General features: G+C 45.9%; 1 protein-coding gene across 4 annotated transcripts in view; it reads left to right on the top strand.

Moving 5' to 3' along the window:
- The window catches only part of CPSF6 (cleavage and polyadenylation specific factor 6), a 392,748-nt gene that overhangs the window by 99,431 nt on the left and 271,109 nt on the right, over positions 1–22,208 (top strand). For all 4 annotated transcript variants that reach the window (XM_086918040.1, XM_086918046.1, XM_086918044.1 and 1 more), the window contains exon 4: positions 5,093–5,238. In XM_086918040.1, the coding sequence (XP_086774166.1) occupies positions 5,093–5,238 (146 nt within the window). The remainder of the gene's footprint in view (positions 1–5,092; positions 5,239–22,208) is intronic.

The raw sequence follows: 22,208 nt of genomic DNA, 5'->3' as shown, positions 1-22,208 counted from the left end.
ACGGCTAAGTCAATGGGAGCATTGCAACAGCCAACGCACAGAGGTTCCTTTCGTAGATCCACCTATAGAGGGGGCTCAAAAAACACAGGAACAAATCAGCAATCCACATCTTTCACACCAACATCACCCAGAGGTAATTCAAGAGGTAATTACAGAGGTAACAACAATAAGGGTAGAGGCCGCGGAAATAATAACAACCGCAACGCCTCAACACCAAAACAGTGACTTCATAGATCTCCCCCCAGACCACATAACACCGGTCGGGGGACGTCTATCACAGTTCCTACCTGTCTGGGAAAACATCACGTCAGACAAGTGGGTGAGACAAATTATCCAACATGGTTATTGCCTAGAACTCACAGCTACCCCACCAAACATCCCCCCCAAACAGCGTCCAATGAGTCAGGATCATCTGACATTGTTAAGAGAAGAAGTGCTAGCACTTCTACAAAAGCATGCAATAGAGAAGGTCCCAAAGGATCAACAAGGAACAGGAGTATACTCTCTATACTTCCTGATCCCCAAAAAGGACGGGTCCCTACGACCAATATTAGACCTCAGACCTCTCAATGCTTACATAAATTCGGAACACTTCCACATGGTCACGCTCCAACAAGTACTCCCTTTACTGAAGAAAGGGGACTTTCTTTCTACACTGGATCTAAAAGACGCTTACTTTCATATCCCAATTCACAAAGCCCACAGAAAATACCTAAGGTTTGTGTTAGAAGGACAACACTACCAGTTCAAGGTCCTTCCGTTCGGTGTCACAACAGCACCGAGAGTTTTCACAAAATGCCTAGCTGTGGTGGCAGCACACCTAAGAAGACAACAAATACATGTCTTCCCATACTTGGACGATTGGCTAATAAAGGCCAAATCAAAGGAGGAATGTCTTCACAACACACAGAAGACAATTCAACTGCTGCACCACCTAGGGTTTACGGTGAACTACAAAAAATCACACCTGCAACCAAACCAGATCCAGCAATACCTGGGGGCTACAGTAGACACAGAAAAGGCAATAGCATACCCCAACCCAATCAGAGTACAGACAATGGTCGGGTTAATACAAAGATTTCAACCACAACACTCACTACCAGCACGAGTGTTTATGCAACTATTAGGCATGATGTCCTCTTGCATACTGCTAATACCACATGCCAGACTACAAATGCGCCCACTACAAGAGTGTCTAGCGACACAGTGGAATCAGGCTCAAGGTCAGATTACAGATCTGGTGTTGGTAAACGACCGGACGTATCGCTCTCTGAAGTGGTGGAACACAGAAAACATTTCCAAGGGACGGTCGTTCCTAGAGCCAATTCCACAAGTAATAATAACAGTGGACGCATCGCTCTCCGGATGGGGAGCGCATATGGACAAATACACAGTACAGGGGAAGTGGAGTGCGCAGCAAAAGAAACTGCACATCAACTACCTGGAACTATTAGCAATATTTCTAGCACTAAAAGCTTTCCAAATGCAAATAACAAACAAGGCAGTCCTGATCAGAACAGACAACATGACTGCAATGTATTATATTCAAAAACAGGGGGGGACACACTCTCTCCAACTGTCCAAACTAGCACAGGACATATGGAGATGGGCCATTCCGCAAAAAATCTACCTGTTAGCGGAACACCTACCAGGAATTCAAAATCAAATAGCAGACATCCTAAGCAGACAGTCAGAACAAGTTCACGAATGGGAACTGCACGACCAAATACTACAGCCATTCTTCCAAAAATGGGGGCAACCAGAGATAGATCTGTTTGCAAATCATCAGAACGCAAAATGCAAACAATTCGCATCCAGGTACCCACACCAAAGGTCCCAGGGCAATGCACTGTGGATAAATTGGTCCAACAAATTTGCTTACGCGTTCCCTCCTCTACCACTAATTCCATTACTGGTGAGGAAACTGCAGCAACACTCAATGACAATGATACTAGTGGCACCCACGTGGGCAAGACAGCCGTGGTTCACCACGCTGCTACAACTCTCACAAGTACCACATCAAAAGCTAAGGTTATTACCCATGCATCTTACACAGAACCATGGAGAAATAATGCACCCAGATCCCAAACAACTGAACCTAGCGATCTGGCTCCTGAGGTCATAGAGTTTGGGTATTTAGATTTACCACCAGAATGCATGGAAATCATTAAACAGGCAAGACGTCCTACCACCAGAGCATGCTATGCAGCAAAATGGAAGAGGTTTGCTATACACTGTAACAGTAAGCACATCAACCCTCTGGATGCATCCACTAAACAAATCATTTGCTATTTATTACACTTACAGCAATGTAATCTAGCATATACCTCTATTAGGGTTCATCTAGCAGACATAGCGGCGTACCTACAAAACAGGCAACACCTGTCACTGTTTAAAGTACCAGCAATTAAAGCTTTCATGGAAGGACTCAAAAGAGTCATTCCACCAAGAAGACCACCTTCCCCAGTCTGGAATCTCAACATAGTACTTACCAGACTAATGGGGCCACCCTTTGAACCTATGCATAGGTGTGAAATACAATTCCTCACATGGAAGGTGGCCTTCCTCATAGCTATCACGTCACTCAGAAGAGTAAGTGAATTGCAGGCTTTTACGATTCAAGAACCATTTATGCAGATACACCAAAATAAAGTGGTTCTTAGAACAAACCCAAAATTCTTACCAAAGGTTATCTCAGCATTCCACATCAATCAGTCAGTGGAATTACCGGTTTTCTTTCCAAAACCACAAACAGTAGCGGAAAGAGCCCTACATACACTGGATGTTAGGAGGGCCATATTGTACTATATAGAGAGAACACAAACTTTCAGAAAGACAAAACAGCTATTTGTTGCGTTTTCTCCCACACATAAAGGCAATCCCATCTCCAAAGCGGGCATTGCCAGATGGATTGTAAAATGCATTCAAATATGCTACTTAAAGGCAAAGAGAACATTAACTGTTCCTCCTAGAGCTCACTCTACACGTAAACTAGGAGCATCTATGGCATTTCTGGGAAACATTCCACTAGATGACATATGCAAAGCGGCTACCTGGGTTACACCGCACACTTTCACAAAACACTATTGTGTTGATGTGCACGCAACACAACAAGCTAGAGTGGGACAAGCAGTATTAAAAACATTGTTTCAGACAGTTGCAACAGACACGGGCGACCACCGCTAGGGAGAGAACTGCTGTATAGTCTATTCATAATGTACCATCTGCAGCCCATATGCCTTGAACGGAATATGCTACTTACCAGTATGCATCTGTTCTTGGCATAGAGGGCTGCAGAGTGGTACATGCCCTCCCAGCCTCCCCGGAAACCTGTGTCTGTTCCAACATTATCTTATTTAGATACACTTACATGGGCATTCTTATCTGTATTCTACTATACTACTCCATCTAACCCTACTATGGCAAAACAATCTAAGGATGGAGCCGATGCCCATGCGCACTACCAACTAAGGGAGGAGTCACCAACATACAAAAGACTCTCCAAGAGAAAAACAAAGTGCAATCATCCGAGCCCAACACCAGATGGCGATCTATTCATAATGTACCACTCTGCAGCCCTCTATGCCAAGAACAGATGCATACTGGTAAGTAGCATATTCCTTCCAGTCTTAGTTGGCTCTTAGGTGATATTAACATGACTGATTCATATCTATGGTCTCCCTCCGTCTCAACATGTGACTTCTTGACCTTAAAGAGAGCTGAGTTTGACATTCCCTAGAAAATATGGATTCCCTGCAAATCCGTGGATTTATAGGTAGATAGGTTGGTTTAAGGAAAAATTTTGAAATCTTCTCAATAGCGGATTTGCTTGCATTGGTGCTGATAGAGGAGGGCTCTCTGGTAGTCCCCGCTAACTGATATTCTACAGTTCTTTAAAAATGCAGCTATATATTGTTTTCCAGGAACTCTTTTCGTAAGCTGTCCACAGGAGAAGGTGCTTTAATGCTGTGCGTAGCATAAGTTCTCAGGAAGCTGATAAATAGTTTGGGGGCACCATTCTGGCCAGCTGCCATTGCGCATCCCTTGTGGTAGCTCGACTCCTTTTAGACTCCCATTACGTGCACTTTGAGTGTGTTGGCCACCTTTAGCGGCACAAGTCCATGGTAAAGCTAGGAGGTCAAGATGGGCTAAGACAAAGATGGTAGGTAAATAAAACGCAGTATGTAAGTTCAGTACAGAGTCGATGCACATTTAAAGGTACAACACAGCCCAAGGTATAGTTTGACTACTCCACAATCTAAAGCCAATAGTTTCTGGGACCTTTTATTTTCTGATCACCTTTGGCCTGGTTACAAGTGACACAAGAAGAATTGCTACCAGTTAGCTTTCGGTTGGACTCAGATCCTTCTGTTTTCCTCTTCCAATTCGAAGTCAGTCGAAGATCAGTTGGAAGTGGCTTATGCGTTTGTAATTCGATGTTGTTCCAGGTTCACAAACTTAAATGTTTAAAATGTAAAAATGTAAGCCACTTACGAATAAAAACAGTTTTACTGTGTCCGAAAAGTTGCATGTGGAGCAACCCTAGTACCAGCATGAGTTTGACATTGCTACTTAAAAAATTTGGATCTGAAAAACAACACAACTGACCACATAGTAAACTGATAACCAAGTTAGCCTGCTCAGTGCTGTTTTATACTTAACAAATGTAGGTGATTTGACATCCACAAGTCCACATTACAGCAGATCAGCAGCTAGGAGATGCAATAACCGGTGTCGTTCAGCAAGGATGTGTGCATATGAAACTGCAACTTAATGGGAATGTTGTGAGCACTCTTTAGAGCTTTATCAACCTTTTTAGGACCTATGTGGGAGAGGGGCACGGTTTCATGCAGTGAAGGAGATTTCATCCATAATGGGAAATCGTAATCCCCGACCCTCCTAGCACCTTCTCGCAACCCATAGTGAGATCGCCTAAATGTCTTAAAGTAATGCATTCTGATTGCATAGCAAAACACATTCCCATGCTATATGTAGAGGCTACTTAATTCAAAGAACATTATTGTGGATTGTGGTTCAGTGTTTTTAATTATTAAAGCTTCTTTTATGCACCTTTTTGTTTTTCTCCTTTTAGGTTTGCTCTCATCTCTGTTGGGTCTGAGTTATCTTCTAAAAAATTAATGGATTTATTTCCCAAAAAGGAATTGCATGGGCAGAATCCTGTTGTGACGCCCTGCAATAAACAGTTTCTAAGTCAGTTTGAAATGCAGTCTCGGAAATGTAAGTATTCTTAGTAGTGCATTCCATAGCCAATTGTTTTAATGACTGTTTTGTATCACTTTTAATTTATATTTTTTGATTTCACCAAAAAACAAAGGTAAAAGGCTAGACCATGGGGGGAGATGGGAGGGGTACGGAATGTTCTTCCCAGTATTTAAAGAGGCAGGAATACCAGATTGAAAATGCTGTATTTTAGCAAGCACAGCATCGCATCATTTGGACTCTGTTTTCAACCATGTGTTAGTTGTAGGCAGGTGCAGGTTTGCCATCTGGGCAACAATTTATATACCAGTCACAAACATCATGGCTGTATGGAGTTTAGGGACTATATGCTAACTTATATCAAATGCTTACTGGCCGTGGTTTGCTACCTTGTGGGTAATAGATAAGTGGAGATTTCCTGCCTGTTTGCTCAAAAGTTCTAGTGGCTTAGCACTGCATGCTACTGGGTTTGAGAAGTAAAATCCCAAGGCTGTGTGGATTTAATAAGTCTGTAGACTGAGAATGCTTGGCTGGTGGAGCAGGGTACTTTGAACCTTCTATAAAATCAAAGTAGTCTGTTTATCTTGACACGATCGGAATATGTTAGAGGAGAGTAGATGTGTGCCTGACCTAAACTCCTTTTACAAAAAGGGGGTGGTGATGAACAGAGTGTCTGAGTTAAACAGACCACTCTTACCCAGTCCAAAGATCAGGGCTTGATCCATCACCGTTATTTATCTCACTGCCCCATCCCAGCTCAGAACCTGGCTATATGCAAATCAGTCTGTCCCTGGCCCAGTGCATCATGGGAACAGGGCAGACTAAACTACCAAGCCAATTCTTCACCAGAAAGGAGACAAGCTACCGGGGACCGGTTTCTGGCATTTCAGCCTTCTTCGGCCCGGCTTGCTTGAATCCTGATGGAGCAGTGAGAAAGGGACTCATGTCTGAGTATACCCTGCCACATCTATAGTGGCCAAAAACGATTTACAAAAAGGGGGTGGTGATGAACAGAGTGTCTGAGTTAAACAGACCACTCTTACCCAGTCCAAAGATCAGGGCTTGATCCATCACCGTTATTTATCTCACTGCCCCATCCCAGCTCAGAACCTGGCTATATGAAAATCAGTCTGTCCCTGGCCCAGTGCATCATGGGAACAGGGCAGACTAAACTACCAAGCCAATTCTTCACCAGAAAGCAGACAAGCTACCGGGGACCGGTTTCTGGCATTTCAGCCTTCTTCGGCCCGGCTTGCTTGAATCCTGATGGAGCAGGGAGAAAGGGACTCATGTCTGAGTATACCCTGCCACACCTATAGTGGCCAAAAACGATTTACAAAAAGGGGGTGGTGATGAACAGAGTGTCTGAGTTAAACAGACCACTCTTACCCAGTCCAAAGATCAGGGCTTGATCCATCACCGTTATTTATCTCACTGCCCCATCCCAGCTCAGAACCTGGCTATATGCAAATCCCCGGTACATTGTTTCCTTCCCAGTGTAAGAATTGGCTTTTGTAGTTTGGTTTGCCCTGTTCCCATCATGCACTGGGACAGGAACAGACTAATTTGCATACAGCCAGGTTCTGAAACTGGGATGGTGCAGTGAGCTAAAAAACGGTGTTGGATCTAGCCCTGATCTCTTGACTGGGTGAGAGTATTCTGTTTAATTCAGAGACTCTGTCCCTCACCACCCCTTGTTGTAAATATTTTTGTCCACCCTAAGCGTGGAAGGGTATACTCAGATGTGAGTCCCTTGCTCATTGCACCATCAGGATTCAAGCAAGCCGGGCCGAAGACGGCTGAAATGCCAGAAACCGGTCCCCGGTAGCTTGTTTCCTTCCCAGTGTAAGAATTGGCTTTTGTAGTTTGGTTTGCCCTGTTCCCATCATGCACTGGGACAGGAACAGACTAATTTGCATACAGCCAGGTTCTGAAACTGGGATGGTGCAGTGAGCTAAAAAACGGTGTTGGATCTAGCCCTGATCTCTTGACTGGGTGAGAGTATTCTGTTTAATTCAGAGACTCTGTCCCTCACCACCCCTTGTTGTAAATATTTTTGTCCACCCTAAGCGTGGAAGGGTATACTCAGATGTGAGTCCCTTGCTCATTGCACCATCAGGATTCAAGCAAGCCGGGCCGAAGACGGCTGAAATGGCAGAAACCGGTCCCCGGTAGCTTGTTTCCTTCCCAGTGTAAGAATTGGCTTTTGTAGTTTGGTTTGCCCTGTTCCCATCATGCACTGGGACAGGAACAGACTAATTTGCATACAGCCAGGTTCTGAAACTGGGATGGTGCAGTGAGCTAAAAAACGGTGTTGGATCTAGCCCTGATCTCTTGACTGGGTGAGAGTATTCTGTTTAATTCAGAGACTCTGTCCCTCACCACCCCCTGTTGTAAATATTTTTGACCTAAACTCCAGCACAACTGAGCCCAAGGACTACACCAATGCAATCATTGGTTAAGATGTAACCCCAAAAACGTTCAACTACTAATATACTATAAGGAATACCCAGGCGAGGAAGTACCAAGGTACCACACATTTCCCTTGACCATAAATAATAAACCATACTTAGTAGGCCATTCAAAATCTAATGAAATGTAACTGCCACAAACATTAAGTTGGACCCAGAAGAGTCCAATACTGAGTCAGGAGTGAGACCACCAGAAGGTGACCAGTTTTGAAGCCGTAATCGGGGCATGGAAAATAATTGAACATAGAGGCAAACAAAGAATTAAAACATTAGCAAATCTAATCTTTCAAATACGTAGTCTTGTTAACTCTACGGTTGGGTGCACCAGAGGATCCTGCCGGTCCGCTTCCCAATAGCACAAATTCAGTAAATAGACCACATCTAACTTCATTAGTGTTCTGCACATAACAACTCTCCTCCTCACCCAATATTCTATTCCACATAGCAACCCTGTTCAGGGGTGTGGTATTTAATAAAATAACTACTTGTCCATTGAACAGTTTGCTTCATAAATCTACTTGTCCTGTAACAAATTCCACATGTCCCTCTGGTGCCATGTAGTGTGTCAACAAATTATGGCTGCAATATCCTTATATAAGAGCTCTGATAATAGCCTCTCTGATTATGCCAGCTCTCGTACCTTAGTCGGATTTGAATATTAGCAATTCCCTTATTTTGCCACCTTTCCGCAGATCTACATAGAAGGGCTGGAGGTAGCGGTACTCAATAGTTCCCTATAATTGGGAAGCCCCTTTTAGTCCGTGAAAACCTACTAACTTGCATGTTTTATGGGTTTTCATCAGCTCGTCTCTAATATTTTCCCAAACTGAGAGAGGGTAGAAATTTACTCTTGACAAGGGCAGAAGTAAAACTTCTTCCAGGGTTGCTGAAAAATGTGGTTGGTGGGAATGTGAGCTTGTTGTTGTTCAACACATTTTCGCATGAGCTTATCTGCACATGCATATTTGCTCGTACTAAAATGCTGTTCACAAATATTTTCAAGGAGTAAGATTAGCTGACCTTCTTGTGTAAATTCTTGTGAATTTATGAAAGCCGTAAATCTGCACTAATGCATGGACATGTACCATTAGTGCATTTTATGACGTTCTTTTTTTTAAAAAAAAAAAAATTTTGGAAACCTTTATTGTGCATCAAGAAAAGAACAAATACGGGCCCACAACCATCAGGCCGGCCACGGATATGTTTAAAGCACCAAAGCATGCAATACGGCGACACAGTAGCGCATTATTACGTTAAGCAAGCATATAAAAGTTACACTGTAGACCATTGTATTACCGTGCCCAGGAATAGTGAAGGTTTGTTTTATATTTTTGTTGCAACTATTAAAGTCCGACATTCTAAATTTACATAAACAGACTAAGAAAGTGGAGTCCGTGCAGGCGTGACGTGACAGTAACAACAATTGCACCAAATAATCCGATTGACCCAAAAACAAATCCCCCCAGGCGGCATGGCGGCTCAAAGGTTATACCACTGGAGTATCGGACCTATCATCATACCCAGTGTCCCCCGCCACCCACTCCTTTCTGTCCCAAACACGGACCCAAGAAAGAATAAAGAGGAAGAGACAAAAAAAAGAAAATAAAGGCACCATAGAAACAGAAACCAGAAAATTAAAAACCCATCCCCCAACCCCCCACCCTACACGCATGTAGAGACTACGGCCTAACCCCCCCCCCCCCCCCCCCCCCAGCAGTGTGTCTGTCGCCCAATAAACCCGAAATATAGAACAAGGAAAGAGAGAAAAGAAAAAAGAAAAGAATAATTATAACACTTGAAATATAGGGAGTAAGAAAAGAAAAGACTAATCTATAACTCCCATAAAAAGGAAAGGTGGGGAGGAGCCCACCAAATACCAGGTCTCCCGGACTCCCAAGCCATAAAATACCCCCTACACCATATGCAACAATAGATTTGGAAGACATAAAACCAAAGGAGAGCCAGAATCATTCACACCTAGACTCCCCAGCCCGCACACAGCCGCCACCCCATCAGCAATGGTAAGCAACAGGACATAGTAAATGCAACCTCAAGTGGGGAAGAACATCAAATATAACGCATCCAATATATCAGAAAGCGTTCCAGTCCGGGTCTCCGCCAGCCGATCAGACAAGAGCAACGAGAAGAACACCATCAGCCCTGGCCTGAGCGCCGAAATCCCTCCAAACATGGCCACCGCTGAGAGCACCCCTCAGGCAGAACAAAGGAGCAAGATGGCCGCTCTTGACAAAGAAGAAGCAGATGAAGAGGAAATGAAGACCTCCAGTCACCAACAAGTTCAGTGTCCGAAAAGATGAACGTCCCCTCAATCGCAGGATGACAAACACTCCACCAATGTAGGAAAGAGACTCCGAAGGCAAAGGCAGCGAGGGGGGTCAACAACTGGGAAGTCGATGAGCTAAGCAATAGTAGCGATTGCGTAGGCAGAGTCACAGTTCTTGGAGTGGAGGGAAACTTTGTAACTGTAGCCCCGTCGAAAAGTAAACACCCATCATTGTAACCAGGGACATGCCGGTCCTCTGTACTCACATGCTGCAACCTTGCGTCCACTTCAGGATTAATTAGAGGCAGTGGGGAGCCAGTCAGCGGCGGTCGCCGTATGTCAGGGGTAGCTTCCTCAATCCTCCGACCCAGCTCTAGAGTGTTGCGCCGCCATGCCGCCCTTAAGTCAGCAAGGGCTGCCAGGATGTCGCCGTAAGTCAAGACCCCCTGCAAATCCAGCCGGTCCGCATCGCGCGGTGACGCCGTCGAACCAGCCTCCAGCTCGAGGACAGGCAGGACAGCACGTACCGGTGATAGGGGAGCAACCACCTCCCCGTTTTGGAAGTCGGGCGCCATTTCCACCCCGTCGCCGAGCCCACAATGGAGGGAGGGGGGTGACATCACTTTCGTGAAAAACAGCAGTTCGAGCCACCGGAGGGAGCACAGCTCGTATTTCGGGAGTGGCGCATAGTGCGAGCCTCTTCGCCTCAGGGCGATGCGGGTGGCCCACGGCTGAGAAGGCGCTCCAAGATCGGGTCAGCGCAGCCCGCAAGCAGCGTAGCAGAGAGAAGCTTCGCAGGAAGGGCTCACGTCTCGCAAGTGCACACTGCATTCCAGAAGGGAGCCTCACCACCATGTAAAGGGTCCACACCGTCTACCTAATCGGCAGCGCTCCGACATCGACGCCTCCCCAGCTCGTCCTGCCATCTCCGTTCGAACAGCGTCCAGAGGCGGCGGTCAGCACCGGTTCCAGGGGCAGCATCGGAGATCGGCAAATACTACGAGTTCTCCGCTAAAACAGCAGGCAGGGACCTCGGAGGAACGCTATTAGGATCAGCGCGTTTATGCCTCCGTTTCACCGCGGTGTAGGCGAAGGATAGCTATCAGGATATCGATGCGGGATCGGACGGCTTGCGGAGCCGGGAACCTACACGTCCGTCCCGTCCGCCATCTTGGCTCCTCCCCCCGACGTTCTTTAATAATTGGGCCCCTGTTTAGGTCTGGCGTTAACCAAGACCTTTTATTTTTATTACAATTCTATCCCTTTCTTTATTTAATGGCTGGCTAAACTGCGAGTGATAGCATTCTGCTCTCTCACAAGAAGCATGCACAGTAGTTTAGTGCCAGGAACTACTGTGGCAATGTATTGCTTTTGAGACAAAAAATATTTTTGCTTTTGCCTATGTTTGGTATAATGATGACCGCTCAAATAACTCTAAAGTTGTACAAAAACCATGTTGAAATGAGCCACGCTTTGACAAAAGCTGAAGGCTGGGCACCAATGTCATACTATAATGTTGGTGAAACCAATGACACTGATTTTTCCAATATGAATATTTTTTTTTTTTAGTAATACTAGCATATGTCAACACATTTTACTATATGATGCTTGAAGGAAATGGTATCTTAAATTTCACAGTAGTTTAGCAGAACGGTTTTTTTCTACTTGTATTTTTTCAGTAAACATTTTATTTTGAAAGCAAAGAATCCTCAATCTTTTACATATAGTTGCATCTAATCAGGGAGCATCCTGGAAGCATTATACGTAGCCTCATATTAAACTTTGGAAACGTGTTCACATTTTTATACTGGAACCACCGTCAGTGGTGCAGTCTGAACATAGAACATTTCCTTAAAGCGTGCAACCTAACAATAAAAGCTTTGTTATTAATGAACCATAACTACAAATTCAAACCGCATTCACATATGGACACAAATATTAACTTATCTGCAGACCATACCCTTCCCTGCACCATAATTTGATACAGTAATCTGGCAACCAAAGGGTGGGTACTGCAAGGTTTGGGGCATACTTGCCCCATGGATAAAATAAATATGAAACTTGTTGTCCCTGACCCAAAACAAAATGTCCTGGGAGTTTGGGATGTAGGAATTCCACACCACTGCTTTTCATATTCCATATTCTTTTATCAGACATCTTAACTGCATTCTGGAAACGTTTTACCTATCTTCAATAGAGCTCTGAATTTGGATCCCATTTCAGTGCCATTGGGGACTCTTAATTCCTATGAAATCACCCACCCCCATAGTGCATTCCCTTACCCCCTTCCTTCTTTCATATTCTTTTTCTGGCTGCCATGATGTCCCTTCTCCTCCTCCTTAACTCTTTTTCCTGAATAGACCTCCCTTTCCTCCAACCCATCGACACTGGGCCAAGTTTGGTGTTGGGCGCCCTACCTCTGAAGAACTCAAAGGAGTCTTGCCTGTTGTCTGATGAGGGGGACAAAATCGATGTTTCCATTCTAGCACACAGTTCTTCATCCAGTCTAACCCTGAAACCTTGGTTTCAGGGTTAGACTTACTTGATTGCACTATTGAACTGCTCTACAATCCAATTTGTTCTTGGGTGAGGCAGGACACCCTTCTTAAAAGTTATACCACTTGTTTTCAACAATTCCTCCATTTCCTAGGATCACAACTGCATAAAGCTATCAGTTAGTAAGGTGGTGGGAAATTCCTCACGGTTGAAGACCACCTCTAAAAAATCGCATGATACTCTGAAGTGACCCGCTCTTTGTACTATAGGCCTCCATAAATACAAGTCCACAGAGATGCACAAATATGGATTGGCAGCCTCCCACTTCAAAGGACCTGCAGTGTCAAAGGACACCTCTTGCCCCAGATAATCAATGTGAGGCTTCGATGATGTAGAAGGCAAATGGGCTTAAAACATCTTGTTGCTCCAACCTCCCAGAACACATTCTTCAGTTGTAAATCCAATCTGGGCCACCAAACATCTGTGCGAATCCTTTCTTTTGTCTCGACTATGCCTAGGTGCTCCACTTGTACTATCTCAATCACTCTTATGTAAATAGCCTGATACTGCTGGTCTGCACAATCGAAACAAAATACCATCTCTCTTGAAATAGCTCTTCCTAGACCAACCCCTAAGGCTTCAATGTGCATGATGAAGTCTTTTGCAGTTTTCCATCTCCCAGCCGATTAATGGCTTACCACATCATCAGTTACTGCACACACCTGTATTTCCAAGGTTTGTACTTCACCATCTCTAAAAACCGCAGTTCACATGATCAGCCACCTTCCGCAACAAATAATCTGCTGCCCTTCTGTAAACACCTAGTAGGCATGATGTGTCAAAGGAGTAATCTTGAAGATTAATTACCTATGTAGAAAGCTGGCTCTTTATGTACTGGCAACAAACAAAATAGACCTGGTTATAAAAGGACATAGTCCAATTCCTATTGTATAGCTGGTCATGGGGGGGCTACTACCTCAACCCAACCGCTGGTTTCAAACAATTGCCAGTCTTATCCAGTCCCAAATGTCCCCAAAATGTTTATTTTTATAAACCCATTTATCAGTCGCCTCCATGTAAATATTCCCCCTAATAAAGGGTGTACACAAAACAAAAAATTGTGTGAAGAGGAAAGTCCCTCACCTGCACATCACCAGAGGAGCTGCTGGTAGGTTCTGACCAGTTTGCCCACGTTTCTCATCATCTGTGACTTTCTCACCCGTGAAATAAGAAAGAAGAAAAGTGTCCAGTAAAACAGATAGAGGTGAAGACAATCATATGTGTATGTCAAAGGAGACCCCGTAGTGTGTGAAAGAATATAGAGGACCAAAAATAGGTACTCTGTGTAAAGCGTCCAGGCAAAACCCAGTTGGCTTACAGAGGCACACATGATAACCCAAATGCTTTCTTTTGTGGTAGTGTGGGCAAGCAGTTAGGCTTAGCAGAGGGTAGTGCTAAGCATTTGTTGGCAAACAGAGAGGCAATTAATGAGACACACACATGAATAAATCCAAGGCCAATTTAGAAAAAATGTCCTATTTAAAAAAAAAAATATATTTCTTTTTATTAAAACAAGGCATCAATAAACCCATCAGTGCATAGTACAGAAGAGGGTCGTTCACAATGTCAACATGCAACACAATAAGTATTGGTAAGAGGGGGGAGGGGGGGCCTGGGTACATGCACCATAAGTATTCACATCCGAGGGTCATGGGGAAAGCGGGACATCAAAGACTACATTTGCTGGCGGTACACAGATATTTCCCCTGTACTGATTCCAAGAGCCCCAAATACTGTTCCATTTTCGAGGGCGGCCCCTAGCCAGGTACAGTTTTTTCACGGAACATGCACCAATCCATACTTTCTATCCACCACTCTATAGTTGGCGGCCTTTGAGATCCCCACTGCTGTGCTATGTTTCGCTTAGCAATCATGGCCCCCAAAGTGACCCATTGTGTCTGTGCAGTGTTCAGGTCAGTAGGCTCCCAAATATTCAGTAAACATCTCCCAGCTTCCGGCAAGAGAGCCACACCCGTCACCTCCTGCATAACATCATGGACCGTGCCCCAGTAATCTACCATATACCGACATTCCCATATGATATGGAGGAACGTCCCCAATTGACCACATCCCCGCTGACACAGACCTTCCTCCGTTAAACCCATTCTAATCAGACCCGTGACATAAACCCTGTGCAGTATTTTCAGCTAGACCAGTCTCAGCCGTGCCGGAATCGCAACCTCCTTCGGAGAGGAAATTGCCGATTGCCAGTCCTCGTCGTCAATTTCAAGGCCGTCTCGGGTCCACTTATCCCTTAGTTCTACTAAAAGATCAGCTCTGTGATTAATCAGTTTCTTATAAACAAGAGAAATGGTGCTATCAGGCAAATGTCCATCTGGTATGCGATCTTCCAAAGGGTTTGCCTCCGGTATCTCTTCCCCTTCGGGGAATACCGATCTCATTGCATGACGAACCTGCGCATAGCGAAGGTGCTCCGTCCCACTCAATTCGTATTCAGTTTGTAATTCAGCAAATGACTGCACCTTTCCCTTCGCTCAGAGATCGCCCACAGTAGTAATCCCTATCAGGTTCCATTTATCAAAAACATTCGTATTCCATAGCCTGCCAAATCTATCCGATCCAAAGAGCGGGGTCGCCAAAGTCAAACTATCCTTCCATCCAAGCGAACTAGTAGCATCATGCCATATATGTACTGCCACCCTGGTCTGTCCCGTCAAGACTTTTCTCTACTGATCTAGTGTACAGCGCTCTGCTATAACTACTGCCAGGAAGTGTCCATCTGTCCATAGCATAACCGGGATCCAATTCAGACCCGTATGTACCATGGTTAATAGCGATGCCCAATAGTACCTCTTAATATCGGGGAGGGCAATCCCTCAGTCGTACCACGGGAGCGTCGGCTTAGCTAACGCTATACGTGGTCTATCATCCCACAGCAAAGTACGCTGCAGACCCTCTACTTCTCGAAAATAGCTAGCCGGTACCACATCTAGAGTGTTTTGGAGGGCATAAAGAAAACGGGGGAGAGACATCATTTTAAAAAGGGCCGCCTGTCCTAGCATCGAGAGCGCCACATCACTTTTCAGCCGAGCCAATGGAGGGAGAAGGTTTTTCTCATACAGAACTGTGGGATCCATGGAGACATAAACCCCAAGATACTTGAACCCTTCCTTTGCAATTTGAATGGGACAATTCCGAGGAAGAATGGGGACGTCACCACATAAAACGTACAAATAGGATTTCATCCAATTTATTATCATTCCAGAATTTCTACCATAGGAGGCCAAAACCTCACAGAGCACAGTAATGGACTTCCTAGGAGAGGACAGATAGAGTAATATGTCGTCCGCATTTAAAGAAATCCGATCTTCAAACCGCGGAGACCAACGAATACCCTTGATCGAAGGCTCCCAACGAAGCCAAGCCACAAGAGGTTCGAGGGTCAACGAAAACAAAAGGGGAGAAAGCTGGCAGCCCTACCGAGTGCCCCGCCCAAGACAAAATGGTGCCGAGACACGACCATTAACCACAACCTGCGCAAGAGGCTCAGTATATAATAGACGCACCAAGCTAATGCACTCCGGACCAAAACCAAATTTAGCCAGAACAGCCCACAGTCGCGTCATGCGACGCTAATATTGCCGGCTCTCGCAAGGTATACGTCCTCGCAAGAACCCCATGCAACCGCCTCAGGTTCAAAGCCGTATTTCTATGCGGAATGAATCCCGACTGATCGGGATGTACAAGCTCACTAATGACTTTGATCAACCTATTGGACAATATTTTAGCTAATATCTTGGGTTCTGAATTCAACAATGAGATAGGCCTATACGAAGCGCATCTGTTTCTAGGCTTCTCCTCCTTATGTATCACCACTATCGATGCCAGTCTCTGGTCCTAGGGGAGTCCTAGGGGAGTATACCACAATCTCTGGATTCCAAGAACATATCTCTCAAATTAGGGGGCAACCTTGTCTGGTCGAAGTTTGTACAACTCAATAGGGAGACCTTTGGGACCCATCGCTTTGCCCGAATTCAGGGAACGCACCGCCAAGGCTACCTCATCTGCAGTAAGCTTACCATCCATGAGTTTACGAACTTCTTTAGTCAGACAACGAAGCTTAATATCCCTAAATAGCAGACACGAATCTTCCTCCGGTCTCTCTGAGACGGAAGTGTAAATAGTACGAAAATAATCAGCGAAACAGTCCACTATCCCCAGAACTGACGTCCGCGAGCTTGGGCGCGTCTAAGTAGCTCCAACGTCATTCCGGCACAAACTACGCGTGCGGAGCCACACGACGCTGCCTTCTGACGCGAAGGGGTACTGCTGACGAAAAAAACTTTCCGGATCCTGTCTGACGCCTGTAGGGAAATTCTATGGTAAGGAATCTATCACTACTACTGTTTCTTACAGATAAATCGGTTCGAGGCATATGAGCTGCAGATTACACACTGTGCATAGATCGCCACCTAGTGTTGGGCCTGGATGTTTGCAGTTTGTTGTTGTCCTGAAAAGTTCTTTGGTAGTCACGAGATAGGTGACTCCTCCTTTGTGCCACATTGCTCATGGGCATCGGCTCCATCCTCCGATTTTTTTTTTTTGCAATCGGGCTCGGGTGTGTTTCCGGCGCTGCGGTTTGGATCCGAATTTCCTTCGGAGCACAGTCCTCACCCAGTTTGACGGTATTGTTTCGATCGCGCTCCCCATCGGCGCGATTCTTCACCACTTCGAAGTCTTCGATTCTGGTCGTCGACGAAGGCCTTCGGGCCTACCTGGGCCTTACTCTCTGGCTCATGGAAAGGATGCCATTCAAGAAGTGTCCTCGGTGTAAGTCGAAGTTTCCCCACACAGATCTACATGAGGTGAGCAACCTTTTACTCTCACCGGAGCACCAGGCCAAAGACTGTTCCGCTTAGGCCTCTTTCTGCTCCAAAAAGACGATTCGGGACCGACTAGCTCGAAGAACAATGGCTCGGTCGTCAGCTTCGATCCCCGACGACATCTTCGTAGAAGGCATCGACGTGCCAGAACACCAGCGGGCCGAAGAAAGTGCCAGCTCCTCTGATGCAGAAGACTCCGACGTCGGGGACATCACTCCAGCTCAACGGGTCGTAAGTAAGACCGTCGACCCCAACCCTTTCTCGACACCCTCAAAAAAGGCTTCGGTCACACCCTCACCTTCGGGCCCAGGTGCACACAGAGAGACTGCTTCCCACACCTCGCCTTCGTGCCCGGCAAAGAAGCCTACTAAGCCTTCAGGTGGCTCTAGTTAGCCTATTCCCGCTGCTGATCCCATACCGACACTGAAGAAGAAGCCATCTTCCTCAACCACGCCGACCGCTGCTCCGACACCTTAGCACTCGGCGCTGAAGACTGGCACCGGCTCATCGATTTTAAAACCGCACTCGGAGCAGAGTAAAAAACTGCCTAAAGGTCCCGACTCACACGTTTCGGAACCGAAAAAACACCCGTTCCGGTAAAAGACATTTTGAAAGGTCATACTTCTAAGTCAAAAGACCCTAGACCAGCTACCGAGTCGGTGCCAGAAAAACCTCCGGAACCGAGAACTTCGACGCCGAAGGATCTGCCCTACACAGAAGAACTTTTTACACCAGATCCTACTCAAAAAACTCTTGTAAAGGATCCTAAGACTGGACAACTAGCTTTTAGCTCCAAGAAGAGACCACTAGAGGCGCCTGCACCTCCTCCTCCTCCAAAGAAGAGAGACATTAGGGACCCTTCTCCACCACCTCCCTATACTATTCCTCCTCCTACACCTCCTCCACCACATCATTCCCCTACACCATCCACTAATCCAGATGATGATGATGTAGATACAGACTCTGATGACACAGGTGGGTGTGCACATGTCCCAGCAGGGACCAATAGTCCCCCTCAGTCACCTAATCCGTGGGATGATTATAACACCCCTGATGTGCCTTACGTCCCACAAGACGATGTATATCTTTCCATGCCTTCCCCACCAGAGGACACTATAGGTTTTAACCTGCTAGTCCATAGAACCATGGGGTTGACTTGACAGATAAAGAATCTAAGCTCCTTGACGCCTCCGGTAAACCAACAGCGTCACAGGCAGCCAACATTTGGCGCGTTGCCAATACCCAAGCGTTGTTGGCAAGATATGACAAGGCACATTATGATGAACTGGAGTCCTTAATGCAGCATCTACCAGACAAGTATAAAAATAGGGCCAATGAACTCATACAAGAAGGTAAAAATATTACTAATACTTCCATTCGTTGTTCCCTAGATGCTGCAGATACTGCCTCAAGGGCAACAACTCCCGCTCTGCCTCCACCCCTACCCAATGACTTTCCTCCCCTTCCCCCCCCCAACATTCCACTCCTGTGGGGGGAAAACTGCAACACTTCCTTCCTGCCTGGACCAACATCACATCAGACAGGTGGGTGCAACAAATTATTCAGTCAGGTTACTGTCTAGAACTAACATCTAACCCCCCATCCCCCCCCAACATACCACCGAAACAGCGTCCAATGTCACAAGAACATCTATCACAGTTAAAGCAAGAAGTAATATCTTTGCTAGAAAAAGGTGCAATAGAACCAGTTCCTATGCACCAACAAAACAAGGAGGTTTACTCCCTATACTTTCTTATCCCAAAGAAGGACGGCTCTCTAAGACCTATTCTGGACCTCAGACCGCTAAACATATACATACACTCAGACCATTTTCACATGGTCACACTCCAACAAGTCCTTCCTCTCCTGTTACAAAACGACTTCCTTGCTACTCTTGATCTCAAGGACGCATACTTCCACATTCCCATTCACAAAGCTCACATGAAGTATCTCAGATTTGTAATAGACGAAGGCACTATCAATTCAAAGTACTCCCATTCGGAGTCACAGCACCAAGAGTATTCACCAAGTGCCTAGCAGTAGTGGCAGCACATTTACGAAGACTGCACATCCACGTCTTCCTGTACCTCGACGACTGGCTCATAAATGCCAGCTTATACAACCAGTGTGTAAAACACTCATACTACGATCCAACTGCTCCACAAATTGGGGTTCACAATAAACCACATCAAGTCTCATCTGCAACTATCCAAAGTACAACAGTTACTCGGTGCCACAATAAACACCTCAACAGCGCGAGCTTATCCCGCTCCAGTAAGGATAGCCAGTATGCAAGCTCTTCTCGCAAAGTTTCCGCCACAACACTCCCTTCCAGCACGAGTGTTCATGCAGCTCATAGGGATGATGGCCTCTTGCATTTTCATAGTGCCCCATGCAAGACTTTAAATGCATTCTCTACAAGAGTGCCTATCACGTCAATGGAACCAGGCTCAAGGTCAATTAAAAGACCTAGGGTTGGTAGACTGTCAGACTCATCACTCTCTGCAGTGGTGGAACACCAACAATCTTTCCAAGGGACGACCGTTCCTGGAGCCAGTACCTCAGATAATCTCGACATCGCTCTCCGGCTGGGGGGGGCACCTACTGCCACACACCATGCAAGGCAGGTGGACACCGCAATAAAAGTTACTCCATATCAATCACCTGGAGTTACTAGCTATATTCCTAGCACTGAATGTGAATAATCTTTATTCGGATAAGAATATCCATAAAAGTACAGTTCGTCACCACCAAAACGGATGCAATAAAATATTAAAATAAATATACAATATGATCCAATACAAATACACAATACAGGAATAAAAACATATTAAAAGGGGTTCGATGGGCCTAAGAACTAGCAGCATAAATGGCATTGTGCAAAATGAGAGTCTAGAACAATTTGTGCAAATCAGCCAGGGGATTATAATAAAGTGCATTAAAGTTCGGTCAAACTTGACACTGCAAATTATTTTAAGTGGATCTGTGTAACGTCAGCAGTTTGAGGCATCTGTGCATAGATCGCCGCCTAGTGTTGGGTCCGGATGATTGCACATTGTTGTCCTGGAAGAGTCTTCGAAGTATCACGAGATAGGTGGCTCCTCCTCTGGACTACAGTGCGCATGGGCATCCTCTCCATCCTCAGATTGTTTTTTGCCGCCATTGGGTTCGGATGTACTTTCGTTACTCTGAGTTCGGAAATAGATTTATAACTTTCTAAAGGCCAAAAGGCCTTCGGGGCGTCGGTATTGTATTCTCGATCGGTACTGACAACTTATTCCTGTTCTTTCTACTCAGGACGTCGAATCGGGCCGCGTGGCCTTCTTGACACCAGGGCCAATCGTCAATGGAACGAAGTCCTTTCAAGCGATGCCCCAACTGTAATTCTAAATACCCACACATTGATAAACACCCAGTCTGTAATAAGTGTTTATATCCTGAGCACAACGAAGCCGACTGCTTAGCTTGTGCTCAATTTCGATCAAAAAAGACTCTTCGGGTTCGCGTGCGGCGAGACAGACGATGCAGAGGTCAGCGCCTGAGCCAGAAAACATCTTTGAAGACGACGAAGAGGTCGTCGAGCCTGAAGACTCGGATCAGCAGTCGGATCAGGGGTCTGAACACGACTCCAACTACTATGTCGATGACGAGGAAGACATCATCGAGGTAGGGGACGACGAACCAGGCATGGGAGCCGTCGAGGACGACTCCGGCGAGGACAATGGGCCGCCCGGGACTACGGAGCCCAATACATTCGCAGGTTCCGATCCAGAGGCTCAGGTCGAGGCATCGTCGGAAGGCCTTAGCCAAGATCAGGACGCACATTCTATAGCCCCGCGGTTAACCCCGGCTAAGAATATAATACAAGAGCCATCGGTGCGACATTACCAAACTTTGGGAAAACCGAAAGTGATGGTAACCAAACAGAAACCGAAACTAATAGACATCCCATTCTTCGGACCGAAAATGGCGGATCCGTCGAAGCCGACCAAACAAAAACAGGTCGTCGACCCGTCGAGGTCGCATGCAAAGGTTGTCAAGGCCAGAACCACTACTCCTATGTCCGCGATTAAGCTGAAGGCCGACTACCTGGACGTCGACGCCTAGCAACACAAAGAAAGGACTCGAACGGACATCGGTTGTCGATCCCAAACTACGAGTCGAACAACCAAAGCAAGTGCACACCGAGACACTTAAGCAAAAGTCAAGACTCGAGCCGAAGGGCTCCGTCGAACCAAGGGAACAAAACATCGCTCCGAAGCAGCAAGCTCCGAAGACGACACCGGGCCAAAGGATGGTTATCGAGCAACCAAAAATAGTCGGATCGATTACCACGGGTCCAAAAAAGAACATACAGTCCACCAATCCAACAACCAAAGTCTCTCGGACCGATAAAATTCGGACTTCCTCCGCACGTTAAGACAAGGGTGGTCGAACAAGATAGTGGATTCAAACCGACCCAGCTAAAAAGGCCAATATTGGGGGAAAGAGCTAAAGTACCTGAAGAACAGGATCCGTCAGCTGAAGAACAGTCCAAACTGTATGTTGACCCGATACTGGGAAGGTTACCCTATTAAAAAGAAAACTCAGGCCTGAAACTAACGTTGAGTCCTACAAAATACCTCTGAAGAGGAAAAGAGACACCTCAACATCTCCAGTTCTCTTTGAGACTATCACACCATATGTGCAAGAGACTTATATGTACTCGCCCACACGCACAGATGACTATGGGGAGTATGAGGACAATAACCAGTATAATTATCCGACGGATAATGACCAGGACACACAAACTCAGCCATGGACTGACCCTGTAGATCCTGGAGATTCTCAAAA

Source organism: Lissotriton vulgaris, chromosome 1_1 (genome assembly GCF_964263255.1).
Source record: "Lissotriton vulgaris chromosome 1_1, aLisVul1.2, whole genome shotgun sequence".
Lineage (NCBI taxonomy): Eukaryota > Metazoa > Chordata > Amphibia > Caudata > Salamandridae > Lissotriton > Lissotriton vulgaris.
The sequence above is the reverse complement of the archived record's forward strand: the minus strand, read 5'-3'. Positions and strand labels throughout refer to the sequence as shown.